This window comes from Rana temporaria, chromosome 10, assembly GCF_905171775.1.
Source record: "Rana temporaria chromosome 10, aRanTem1.1, whole genome shotgun sequence".
In the NCBI taxonomy this organism is placed as follows: Eukaryota; Metazoa; Chordata; class Amphibia; order Anura; family Ranidae; genus Rana; species Rana temporaria.
The window spans coordinates 59701662-59715932 of NC_053498.1; the positions used below are offsets into that span (position 1 = coordinate 59701662).

At 40.7% G+C, this 14271-nt stretch overlaps 1 protein-coding gene across 2 annotated transcripts in view; it reads right to left on the bottom strand.

The window, feature by feature from the left end:
* Nucleotides 1-325: 325 nt before the first annotated feature.
* Nucleotides 326-14271, bottom strand: part of LOC120915118 (stabilizer of axonemal microtubules 1-like) — a 56321-nt gene continuing 42375 nt past the window's right edge. For both annotated transcript variants that reach the window (XM_040325372.1, XM_040325373.1), the window contains exons 8-10: nt 7621-7803; nt 4869-5011; nt 326-510 (exon numbers count right to left, since the gene is read on the bottom strand). In XM_040325372.1, coding sequence (XP_040181306.1) covers nt 426-510; nt 4869-5011; nt 7621-7803 — 411 coding nt within the window. In that variant the 3' untranslated portion in view covers nt 326-425. The remainder of the gene's footprint in view (nt 511-4868; nt 5012-7620; nt 7804-14271) is intronic.

Sequence of the window (14271 nt, forward strand, 5' to 3'; positions counted from 1 at the left end):
AATTAAATGGAACACCCAAACATGATATATATATATTTTTAGCAGAGACCCATGAAAATGAAATGGTGGTTGTTGCAATATTTTATGTCACACCGTATTTGCTCAGCGGTTTTTCAATCGCAATTTCTTTTGAAAAAATGCACTTATAATGAATTAAAAAATAAATAAAAAGCAAAGTTAGCCCAATTCTTTTGTATAATGTGAAAGACGATGTTACACCGCGAGAATCATGATCTTTTATTCTAAGCAAAAAAAAACGTGATTCTCATTTTAGCCAGAATCGTGCAGCTCTAATTATATATATATACTGTATGACGTGCAGTTGACGTTAAAAATGGCTGAAAACAAAAGTGGACATTTTATATAGCAGAGAACCACTGAGCCACCAACTCATCACTGAGCCACCAACTGACAATCTTCTTCCATTAGTGATTTTCCTTTTGCTGAGGAGAATTCTGTCTCAGCTGTTCCAGGTAGATCTGCATCCGACACTGAGGCAAAGCTGGAGACCTAAATAAGAAGAGAAGGACAGAAGTTACATACATTCATAGATTTTCTTTACAAGTTGCTATGATTTTTATTTTTTTTAACAGCAATTTATATAATGAAAGTGACACTAAACTCTGGTTTGAAAACTTTTTGTTAAGTATGTATTCTTAACTAAAAAGTTCCCTTCTATTGCTCTCAGCCTCCTGCAAATCTCTAAATTCCCTTTTCTTGATGTTATTAGCTAACTTCCTAACAGAGGGTGGCTACTGTGGTGTGCACAGAGCAATCCATATGACTGCAACTGACGTGCACTGCTCCTTCCAAATGAATGGAAATGAGGGAGAAAAGGAAAGGCTTGAGAGCTCACAAAGGACACAGTGGATATGTATGGGTTATTTTTTTGGAGAATAAGGATATTGTTTAGTGTCACTTTAACCACTTCAGCTCCGGAAAAGTTTTACCCCCTTCATGACCAGACCATTTTTTGCTATTTAGTCCTGTGCTACTTTAACTGGTAATTGCACGGTCATGCAGTGCTGTACCCAAATTAAGTTTATATCATTAGATCACCACTAGGATTTTTATTTTGTTTCTATCTATCTATCTATCTATCTACCTCTCAATATATATATCTCTATATCTTTAAATAGAAACAAAAAAGACTGAAAATGTAAGAAAAAAATACATATTTTTAACTTTCTGCTATACAAATAGAACAAATCTAATCTCTTCATAAATTTAGGCCAAAATTCTGCTACATGTTTTAGTGTATATTGATTGGCTTACATCAGGGGTGCCCAACCTTTTTAAGAGCGAGGGCCACTTAAGCAACTTGGTAACCAGTCGTGGGCCACGATAAATGGATCGGGCAGGTGACAGGTCACGACTATTCTTTAGGCCCTCCGATTCAATCTGCCCAGATGGAAAGGGACAAAATTATTTTATTTAGTGGATCGGATTGGAGGTAGGCGGGCGTAAGCGGACAAAGTCTGTTTACATCTGCTGCTCTATAGAGGTGAATTGAGGGTCCTATTTGGGTCGGGCTGATCGTGTGAAAAGGGCCTAAGACTGCCTTCACACTGATGTGCTGCGGTTTATGCACACAGCGTAGTGCATCTGTCTATCCTGTGGGTTAGATGAACTTTGCCATAGACTTCGCCTGTGGCAAAAGTTGGCGCTGTAACGGAAAGCATCGGCTTATGAGGCTCTGCTCCGCAGCTGCTTTCTTCCTCTACCACCAGCTTCCTCTACCACCAGCTTCATTCACAACACTAATGCTGTGGTATGGCTGCTCTGCAACCTGTGATCTGGGCTTGCCAACACGTCATTCCAGAGCAGGAGGTCGCGGGCCACATCAGAGGGCTCCGCGGGCCACTGGTTGGCGACCCCTGGCTTACATGAACATTATAGCATCTACAAACTATGATGTATAGAGTTAGGTCCATATATATTTGGACACAGGCACAATTTCCATTCTTTTGGCTCTGTATGCCACTAGGATAAAATTAAAATGAAACAATCCAAATGAATTTGAAGTGCAGACTTTCAGTTTCATTGAACATAAATATCAAGTACACATTTTAGGAAATGCAACCATTTTTATACACAGTCGTCGTCGTCGTCCCCCCCCCCCCCCCCCCCCCTCCCCATTTTCAGGGGCTCAAATGTAATTGAACAAATGAATATAATCATATATAAAATGTTAATTTGTTTTATTTTTGTTGAGAATCCTTTACTGACAATGACTACCTGAATTCTGGAACCCATGGACATTACCAAAGACTGGGTTTCCTCCTTTCTGATGCTTTGTTAGGCTCTAACTGCAGCTGTCTTCAGTTGTTCTTTGTCAGTTCTGACGCTGACGAAGTCCAATCGGACCTAACGTGTGTATGGGGAGGAGCTTTGTGATGTCACCCGCGTCCTTTGCATTGCTGTTTGCAGCTGTACACCACGGGCCATGCTTTTTTATGATTTTAATCTCATTCGCTATACCAGACGGTAGTCCTCCAGTGGATTTCCCTGTGCCTATTGTCCAGTCCAGGATTTTTGCTATATCGTGAACTTTTTTACCCTTGGCATAAAATACAAACAGTCTACACTGAGAACGTGTTTTCTGTTGTTTCTTTTATATCTGATCGGATTACCTACAATTCTGCTGGATCCACCCGCATCTTCTCTCCTATGCTGAGACCAAGCTGTTTTGACCAGTTGTTAACGCAAATGGTCCATCCCATCTGGTAAGGAAGCATTTCTCTTGTTGGTGGCAGTTACATCACTTTCGTTTGAAGAGTTTTCGCTGTATCACTGGGTGTCATCTTCAGTTACTTTTATATGGACTTTTATTGCGCTGCACGTACATATTTTTTTCATTTGCTACATTTGAGGTCGTGAATACCTTTTTTTGTGTTCAGCTTGCAATATTTTTAGTTTAACTGTATTATTTGTGCGCTGATTGTTGCTTTTATTGTTTACTCTTTTTCCAATCAGACTAACTATGTAACTATGTAAGTTAAAAAAACAAAGTCCTCTTTCTTGCTAAGATTCAATTACAATAGCAAGTCAGCATATAGTGAAGACGGCTAAAGGGAACCAAAGAGTCCTCCTCACCTCTTAGGCCACGTACACACGATCAGTCCATCTGACGAGAACGGTCCAATGAAGCTGACTGATGGTCTGATGTGCCTACACACCATCAGTTAAAAAAACGATCGAGTCCAACGCGGTGACGTAAAACACAACGACGTGCAGAGAAAAATTAAGTTCAATGCTTCCAAGCATGCATCGACTTGATTCTGAGAATGCGCGGGTTTTAAACCGATGCTTTTGCATACTAACCATCGGTTTTGACCTTTCGGTTAGGTTTCCATCGGTTCTAAATTTTTGGACCGAAGGATAACTGACTGATGGGGCCCACACACGGTCGGTTTGGACCGATGAAACGGACCTTCAGTCCGTTTCCATCGGTGTTGACCGACCGTGTGTACGCGGCCTTAGAGAACTTAAAAATGTATTTTTTTACTATCACATCCTATATTGTAGATGTTGTTTCTGTAATGTATGCAATATTGTACTTATTCAGGTCTATCTCTGTTATTTTGTAGTTTCACCTGGCTTATTCTAATAAAACTGAGATCAAAGAAATATGGTATTTGAAGTTTATGGGACAAGAGGCTTTAGCTATCTGCCCTAGGGACAGAACACTGGAAACTTATAGAAGCTAGTGGGTGGAGGTAAAGAGACTGGAGATTTGGACCAATCCTCAGGCAAGAGAAGAGGCTTGCCAGGGTGGCCGAACCAGCCACCCTGGAGATTTGGACCAATCCCCAGGCAAGAGAAGAGGCTTGCCAGGGTGGCCGAACCAGCCATTAAATATGGTGGAGCCTAAACAGCAGGGGAGTCAGGTGGAAGATGGAGTGCTGAGGTTGCTGTCGTGTGGCCTGGGAGGGGAACCTTGGGTCGAGGGGCTCTGTCACCATGCAGGAGCTGAGGAAAGAAAGGAGAGGACTCCTAAGAGAGCAATCTAGTACCTTTGGACATTAGGGCTGGCATGGGAAAATCTGATCAGCTGGAGGCCTGAACAGGAGTCTTTCCCAGAGCAGTGGGGAGCAAAGGACAGTGTGAGTACCTCAGCACTCCCAGGGGCATACAAGGGGAAAGACTGCCACACATAGACTACTTTCCAAGGACAGTGTTGTGCTGGGTCCTGTTTCCCTATCCTGGAGAGTTCTTTGGAGCAGCTTGGTGGGGTGATGGTCATGCAGCCAGGCAGGCCGGTGGTCAAGGCTGTTGGGTGGGCTGGTTGTATCTGCAAGTGTCAAAACTGGGTGACGTTCTACAGAAGAAACAAGATACTTCTGCTTACGGTTTGCAACTTTGTGCTATTTCACAAAAGGGGAGGGACTGAGAGCTCCTGGTTCGTAAAGGATCTTGTCACTGATCCATAGAGGTTGAGGTTATTCTTTAGGGAGTACAGTCCAGGATCTTCTCTTTTGTACATAGAGAGATCTTACTTTTTGAGTTATACCAGTACCAGAAAATAACACTGTGCCAAAAACATTTAAAGTTTCCAACATGTCTGAAAACAGTGTCACCAGAATAGCATCCCGTACTTACTGTCACTTGCCACCTTGCCCATCTAGGTGATTGATAGCTATTTTGGCAGCATGATGGAGCAACTTAAGATCTCCTGTATAGCTCTAGCCTAGCTTAACACTGGGCATTTCAGGCAGAGTTAGTCATGGTGAAGCCCAAGTGATTAGTGCTATGTCCGTGTATCCTACTTAGAATAGAACAGTCCATTTTGGTGCTGGTAGTGTCTGGCCTGGAAATAATAGAAGGCAATACCTACTGTATGAAACAAATGAATTCTGTTATAATACCTGTAGGTCTCCTTGTGCACAGTGCAGAAGTCTCTGTCTCCAGTCAGCTCCAGGTTATCTTTTGCGGGTTTACAATTCCTCACCAGCTCACCCTTTTTAGGTAGGAATGTAGTACCAGTTGTAGTGTCACTGTCAAGCTTTACCTGTGAATTTTAGCAGATTTGTATGTTGTCTTACATGGGAATTTCATTTTAAAAGTACATCTGTCATGAAGGATATTTGTAAGTTGCCGTTACTGAACTCCTTTAAAAATCAATTGACTTAAAGGGGGTGTAAAGGTAAAAAAAAAAATTCCCTAAATAGCTTCCTTTACCTTAGTGCAGTCCTCCTTCACTTACCTCATCCTTTCATTTTGCTTTTAAATGTCCTTATTTCTTCTGAGAAATCCTCACTTCCTGTTCTTCTGTCTGTAACTCCACACAGTAATGCAAGGCTTTTTCCCTGGTGTGGAGTGTCGTGCTCGACCCCTGGAATACAAAAGAGTCAGGACGCCCACTAACACACAGCTCCTTTCTCTATCTGCAACGTAGAGTGTGTCCTAACCCTCCTGTAGTCCAAGAGAGGGGGTGAGCACGACACTCCACACCAGGGAGAAAGCCTTGCATTACTGTGTGTAGTTACAGACAGAAGAACAGGAAGTGAGGATTTCTCAGAAGAAATAAGGACATTTAAAAGCAAAATGGAAGGATGAGGTAAGTGAAGGAGGACTGCACTAAGGTACGGGAAGCTATTTAGGGATTTTTTTTTAACCTTTACAACCCCTTTAAGGCTCTTTTACACTTGCAGAGCCCTCTGAAAAGCAATCTGTGGTGGGTAATTTTTTAGAGAGCATTTGACAGGCAGTGATTATGCGCAGTGTTGCCTTTTCGCTGACAGTTTTAATGCCTAAAAACCTGCCCACCAAACATGATGGGGAAGGGGATCATTTTTTCCCCTCTGCATGGCAAAGCATTGTGGCTAAAGCATCTGTACACCACTGCTTTTGTAGATTAAGAGGGAGTGGATAATAAAAATGCAGATCACCCCCCCCCCCCCCCCCAGTAATATTTCATACATGGTTACATTAGTCCAGCTAAGACACATGTATCTATGTACAGTTTATGAGTATATACCATACCTGGCCGATGCCCCTGGAAGCTGCAAATCACTGAAGTAGTTCTGTGCTGAGTGACTGGCCTGATGCATTGTGAATATAGGAGGCTGGGTGCTATTCAGAGAATGCTTTGCAATTTCTGAATGAATGCAAAGCGTTCTCTAATTGGATGAGGTGGAAAGGCAGGGTAGTATTGTCCACCTCAACCAATTTATTTCCCGTTTTTGGTATACTATAAAAGATGAGGTTGCACCCACATTAAGTAAAAAGGTGAAAGGTGACAAGCTTCAGTACCCAACATTATTCATGGCGGCTGCTTTAAAAACTCTTATGCCCCGTACACACGAGGAGACATGTCCGATGAAAACGGTCCGCGGACCGTTTTCATCGGACATGTCTCCTGGGAGCTTTTGGTCTGATGTGTGTACACACCATCAGGCAAAAATCCCCGCGGACAGAGAACGCGGTGACGTAGAAGACACCAACGTTTCTCAAACACGGAAGTGCAATGCTTCCACGCATGAATCAATTCGACGCATGCGCGGGATTTCGGGATGCTGGTTACACGTCATAACCAGCGGACATGTCCGATTAGGTGTACTAACCATCGGACATGTCCGACGGACATGTTTCCAGCGGACAAGTTTCTTAGCTTGCTAAGAAACTTTTGTCCGCTGGAAACCTGTCCACTAGGCCGTACATACGGTCGGACATGTCCGCGGAAACTGGTCCGCGGACCAGTTTCAGTGGACATGTTCGACCGTGTGTACGCGGCCTTACAGGTCGCCATTTTTTAATAATTTTTATTTCATTTTTTTGTATGTCATATTTAATAGCTTTATTAATATCAACACTAATATCCTGGATTTGGGCTTAGGTATTCCCTCATAATACATTCATTTTAAAGTACGGTATATATAGTTTTTGTCCCCTAGAAGCAACTCGAAAATTCGGAGAAAGTAATTTAAAAGTAAGGAAAAACCTTTCTTAGACAGTTACAACAGGTGTTCCCCTTTATTTGGTTCGACGACAACTACAAAATATATATAAATATATATATATATATATATATATAAAAGTAAAAATATACTCAGGAAATCTAATGCCGCGTACACACGATCATTTTTCATCATGAAAAAAAAAACATTTTTCTGCATGTCCAAAAAACGTCATCATTAAAACGACGTTGCCCACACACCATCGTTTTAAAAAAATGATCCAACAAAGAGCGGTGACGTACAACACGTACAACGGCACTATAAAGGGGAAGTTCCATTCGCCTTTGGGCTGCTTTAGCTGATTCTGTGTTAGTAAAAGACGACTCGCGCTTTTCTGTCTGTTACAGCGTGATGAATGTGCTTACTCCATTATGAACGGTAGTTTTACCAAAACGAGCGCTCCCATCTCATAACTTGCTTCTGAGCATGTGCAGGGTTTTTACGTTGTTTTAGCGCACACACGATAATTTTTTACAACCCGAAAACCGACGTTAAAAAATGCAGCATGTTCGATTTTTTTTTTGTCGTTTTTACAGAACCTGAAAAATTATGTGAAGCCCACACACGATCATTTTAAATGACGTTTTTTTCATGCATGGTTTACATCTTAGGAATTGATTGGCTGTATTCTTATTTTTACATGTAACAGCTTTTACTATACCAGAGGTCTTAGTGAAACACCATCCATGGGATCTCCATATCGTTGTCGTGGCTGAACACCCCAATCTTTGAAAACACTACTGCTGTGAGTAGTGCCGTCAAATTTTCCATTAAGAGGCCGAAGTACTGATCGTGGACGTCTCACCGGCTCCCTGGATTGCGGCTCTGGAGGCAGGAAAGCAAGCTTTGAAAATGATAAAAAAAAAAAATGTAAGTGGAATAGATGCAGGCAAGACTTGAGGTATTCATCTTTTTTTTTCTATGTTGGAACCAAAGCATGGGCAGTGGTCCTTACATTAAATTAACTTTTTTTTTATTTTAGTGCTAATTTTTTTAATCTCCATTTGTTTACATATCATTTGGCTTGATTAACAAAAGTTCATCCAGCAGTGATCCCCACAGGTAATAACTGTCTGTATGAATAACCACCACAACCTGTCATTGAAGTGTACAGGCTCAGCAGCCGCTGCCATAGAGGGAAGGCCATCCATGACCAAGAGCCAACCAACCTTTGCTGCAATATACATGTGCTGTATATATAGAGTAATGGTGACTTGTGCTTTTGCTCCTTCATGTGCAATCATGTTCTTTACTAAGCTATGCTGATACTGTAGTGAAGGTCCTAGCCCTAGTTATAATGTCTGGTATATGTGTATTTCCACAATGTAATTAGTTGCTGCCAAGAGTTCAGCTTAACCACTTAAGCCCCGGACCATTTTGTTGCTAAATGCCCAGGCCAGGTTTTGCGATTCGGCACTGCGTCGCTTTAACAGACAATTGCGCGGTCGTGCGACGTGGCTCCCAAACAAAATTGGCGTCCTTTTTTTCCCCACAAATAGAGCTTTCTTTTGGTGGTATTTGATCACCTCTGCGACAATTTTGAAAAAAATTCAATATTTTTTATTTTTTGCTGTAATAAATATCCCCCAAAAACATATATAAAAATTATTTTTTTCCTCAGTTTAGGCCGATATGTATTCTTCTACACATTTTTGTTAAAAAAAAATCGCAATAAGTATTTATCGATTGGTTTGCGCAAAATTTATAGCGTTTACAAAATAGGGGATAGTTTTATTGCATTTTTATAAAAAAAATTTTTTTTTTACTACTAATGGCGGTGATCAGCGATTTTTTTCGTGACTGCGACATTATGGCGGACCCTTCGGACAATTTTGACACATTTTTGGGACCATTGTCATTTTCACAGCAAAAAATGCATTTAAATTGCATTGTTTATTGTGAAAATGACAGTTGCAGTTTGGGAGTTAACCACAGGGGGCGCTGTAGGAGTTAGGGTTCACCTAGTGTGTGTTTACAACTGTAGGGGGGTGTGGCTGTAGGACTGACGTCATCGATCGAGTCTCCCTATAAAAGGGATCACTCGATCGATGCAGCCGCCACAGTGAAGCACGGGGAAGCCGTGTTTACATACGGCTCTCCCCGTTCTTTAGCTCCAGGGAGCGATCGCGACGGAGCGGCTAGAGACGAATAGGCGCGCCGTTGTCCCGGTTCGCTCCCCGCGGGAATCCGACCGCCGCATGTTGCGGGGGGGTCCCGATCGGACCCCCGACCCGCGGAAAGGCAGGGACGTACATGTACGCCCATATGCCTGTACATGCCATTCTGTGGACGTATATCTACATGCGGCGGTCGTTAAGCGGTTAAAGAGGTTGTAAAACCCTCATGTTTGTTTCACCTTAATGCATCGTATGCATTAAGGTGAAAAAACATCTCACTGTTACCGGCCCCCCAGCCCCCCGTTTTACTTACCTGAGTCCTGTGTCGAGAATGCGCTTAATGTTCCCCGGGTTTCCGGCCCTTCATTGGATAGATTGATAGCAGCGCAGCCATTGACTCCTGCTGCTGTCAATCAAATCCAATGACACAGGGGGCGGGGCCGAGTCCTGAACTCGGTGACTATGGATGCTGAATGCAGGACACAGGAACGCTCCCGCAAGGTAACCCCCTTGGGATAGCGCTTCCCATAGGGGGTTATCTGAAGCAGGGAGGAGCTGAGAGAGCCACCGGGGGACCCCAGAAAACGGCATTTGGGGCCACACTGTGCAAAATCGTTTTCCTTTGTGTCCCATTCACACTGCAATGCAGCCTAGCTCTGCACTGCAGTGTGCTGCAATAAAATGCAGACATTCTACATTTTCTCACAGAGCACTGTGCCGAAATGCACGCCAATGTACAGCAACTCAGCGCATCACACTGCTGTACTATGCCGTGATTGAAGGGTACGTTTTGTACGCTTCAAGTTAAGATCATACAAAACAAAGAAGAGATACAGTATGTGTAATGTGCTGAATCATGCAGCACACTGCCCCCTGTCACAGATGGCAACGAAGACCTTTCCGGAGCAATGGATCGCTCCGTCAGGTTTCCGCCGCGGTGTGAATTCAGCCTTAAACAGATTGTAAAGGTTTGTTTTCTAAATAGGTTCCTTTAAGCTAGTGCATTGTTGGTTCACTTACCTTTTCCTTACCTTTTCCCTTCTAAATGTTTTTTTCTTTGTCTGAATTTCTCACTTCCTGTTTCTCCTCAGTAAACTTCACACCATCATCCGAGCCATTCTGGCTGGGGGTTAGTCAGCCAGAACAGATTACTGAGGAGGAACAGGAAGTGAGAAATTCAGACAAAGAAAACAAAGAAAAAAAAAAACATTTAGAAGGGAAATCGAAAAAAAAAGGTAAGTGAACCAACAATGCACTAGCTTAAAGGAACCTATTTAGAAAATAAAAAACAAACCTTTACAACCCCTTTAAGAAAATATGACCAATCATATTCTAGTATTGCTATACATATATAACCAGCTAAAGAAGATGAGAGTAAAGGTGATGGACTGGCCAAGCATGTCTCCAGACCTAAACGCTATTGGGCATCTGTGGGGCATCCTCAAACGGAAGGTGGAGGAGCGCAAAGGTCTCTAACATCCACCAGCTCTATGATGTCATCATGGAGGAGTGGAAGATTATTCCAGTGGCAACCTGTGAAACTCTGGGGAACTCCATGCCCAAGAGGGTTAAGGCATTGCTGGAAAATAATGGTGGCCACACAAAATATTGTCACTTTGGACCCAATTTGGACATTTTCACTTAGGGGTGTACTCACTTTTGTTGCCAGCGGTTAAGACATTAATAGCTGTGTGTTGAATTATTTTGAGGGGACAACTAATTCACACTGTTATACAAGCTGTACACTCAATACTTTACATTGTAGCAAAGTGCAATTTCTTCAGTGTTGTCACATGAAGTAAATATAATAAAATATTTACAAAAATGTGAGGGGTGTACTAACTTTTGTGAGATACTGTGTGTGTGTATATATATATATATATATATATATACATTTATTATAAAATTGAATTAAGATGCATTGTAGTCACAGGTATATGTCTCGCTATTGTTTTGGATTACAATTATAAGCTGATTTTGTAGGATAATTAATTATGATTGTCTGCAAAGTTTTGTAAATTATTATGTTTAAAAGCATATTTTAACAATGGCTTGTGACTGGTTAAAATCATTTAGTAATCATATTGATAATGCATGAAAGTATGAAAAATGGGGGGGAACTAATGCGCAAATCAACCTAGCCAAGGCAATAATAAACTAAAATAACGATAGATAACATATAAAGCAGTTAATAAGCAGCAGCCACTACTAAAAATGCTCACGCATTCAGAGTAAATGAATAACAGGTTGGATGTAGTAGCGCTTGCCCAATATATAATAGAATAAATAAGGTGACAATCCAAAATAAATGAAAGTAAAAAACGTCAATCCACCACCGACTGTGGGTCTAAAAGTGTTCCACTCAAATTGATGTCCAAAGAATGACCACCCAACATTTAGAATTCAAATGTGGTAAGTCATGATGAGTGGTAAATAATAATTGGATAAAGAAAACACAATTATGCCAATGACAGCACAATGTAAATCATTAAGAACAGTGATCACAATAAAAATAGTGACATCCAAAAAAGTGCTTCAATCAAAAAAGTGCATAGTGCAACATAATGCAATATAAAATAGTCCACAAAATGATCCAAACAAGTAGCATGCATAAGTGAGCATGAACAAAAATAATTAAAAATATATATGTTGTGCCAATCAAACCAGAAAGACAAATAAATTTCTGGCAGTATAGTGTTAAAAAAAGTGTGTCCAGTGCACAATCCGTGCAGGAAAGAATATATAAATAATGTTCTATAAAAATATTTCAATCAATAAAATTGAATGAATAGGTGACAATCTATATATAAATTATAAAGTGCAAAAAGTGCTTCAATGAATCCATTAAAGAAAACTTGAGTGGTTGATGCTGAACGTGCAATCGTGCTTGAATACAATCCTTCAGGCTCCCCACAGTGTCTGGAGAATAGTGTGTTCCAGCCCCTTACCTCTGGAGGGCTTTACATAAAGCCTCTATGTTAATACTCCCAAATACGGCGGCTTGCTGCTCCACTCCCATATACCACGGCTCATGGGTTAAAGATGACTCTCAAATGACAAAAGGGAAGCCTCCATAGCATAAAATCAAACGATTTATTAGGTAAAACAAAGTAATATACACTCACAAACAGATGAGATGTAAACAGCGTGTCTGTCTTAGTGTCTCCGCTCTGCGGCCGCGAGCGGATGACGTCACCAGTAGCTCTCCACGTCCTCACGCGTATCGTGACTGACAAAACGTCACTTAATCATAGGATGGAGAGCGGCTGGTACGAGGGTGACTTATATAGTGCCGTGGCGGCAAATAGTAAACAAATAATCTGAAAAATTTTCGTATGCAACGCTACTACTGGGGCTTCAAATACAATGACTGTAACGTTCATTTTTTCAAACATATATTAACAGGCTGAAGTGAATAAAAAGCGGAATGCACTCCCTCCAGTGGTGGGAAAGGCACAATGCAAAAGGATTAATTGGGATAGGAATACCTCTACCCCCTGCTGGATAGCTAAGGAATAGATGAAAGGAAGGAATGACAAAATAGAAAAAATCTAAATGACACATATATATCCAAGCAGGAGTACTGCTCCAAAACATTTTCATAACACTGGAATAATCCCCCAATGTGGGAGGAAAATCATATCGAGTGGAAAACCATAGATGAAAATAAAATATGAAATATATAATCACTTTGACAAGGGACAAAAACGTATATCCATATAGGTCTTCCAAATACAGTAATGTATCCACATAGATTAGGAAAAATGGCTTAATAATAACTAAAATCCTCTAAAAGCAATGTTTATGATAAAAACATTAAAATAGGTCATAATAAAAAGGAGAAGGATAAAAAAACTAAAAATTAGATATAAAACAATTAAGATCAAACTCAATGTTATGCCCGTGCGGTGTTAAAGTGCATAATTCATGTATCCAACGGGATTCCGCCTGACTAATTTTTTGTATTCTGTTATCTCCTCTCCAGTGGGGTTTGTATTTCTCTATGCCCCATACCTTAAGTGAGGAGGGATCCTTATTATGATAACGCTCATAGTGGCGAGACAGGCTGTGTTTTGGGTACGCATTAATAATGTTTTGTGTATGTTCACGTAGTCTTATCCAAAGTTTTCTTTTTGTTCTACCAACATATTGGATTTTGCATGGGCATTCCAGGAGGTACACGACCCCTTCAGTATCACAGGAAATAAACTCTTTAATTTTATATTCTTTTCCTGTGACACTGGATTTAAAGTTTTCCTTTTTCTTTTTGCTCTCTTTTGTGTGTTTACATGTAAAGCATCTTTTGCATGGGTAATAACCTTTCTCATTGAAAAAAGAAAAGCTTTTTTTCTCAGGTGGGTCGAGAACATTTTTAGCAATCATGTCTCTTAAAGTAGGTGCCCTCCTATACGTAAACATTGGTTTTTCTGGCAATATTGATGATAGATGGCGATCGGCTTTTACAATATGCCAATATTTCTTGCAAATTGCTTCTATTTGCTTATGTTGTACATTGTAGTCCATTATTAGGGGAACTTTGCCGGCAAAAGAATTAATCCTAGTAGAGTCCTAGATCAGCGTATCTCTATCTAGTGCAACCACATCTTTAATTTTTCTCTCAATAAAGTCTTGTTTGTAGCCTTTTTCTACAAATCTCTTGCCGACAAAATCAGCTTGTTCCAAGAATACATCAGTCTTTGTACAGTTTCTCCTTAGTCTTAGGAACTGGCCTTTAGGAATATTTTCCAACCAGGGAGTGTGATGACAACTGTCTAAGGGTAGGTAGCTATTTCTGTCTACCGTTTTGAAATGTGTTTTTGTTACCAACTTAGTTTCTTCTTTGGTAATCTCCAAGTCCAGAAAGCTGATTTTCTCATCACTAATCTCCCATGATAATTTAATGTTTTTCTCATTAAAATTCAAATAAAAGCCAAAGTCTATAAGACTCTCCCTATCTCCTGACCAAATAATTAAAATATCATCAATAAAACGTCTATATAAAAGTAACTGAGGTGGTTTTCTGTTATATAAAACTTCTGCTTCCCATTCAGCCATGTACAGATTTGCCACACTAGGGGCATACTTAGCGCCCATCGCAATCCCACATATTTGTTTGAAATAATCACTGTCATACCAGAAGTAATTATGGTCTAGACTGTATTCTAAACAATTGGAGATAAAGTTCTTTTGTGGGG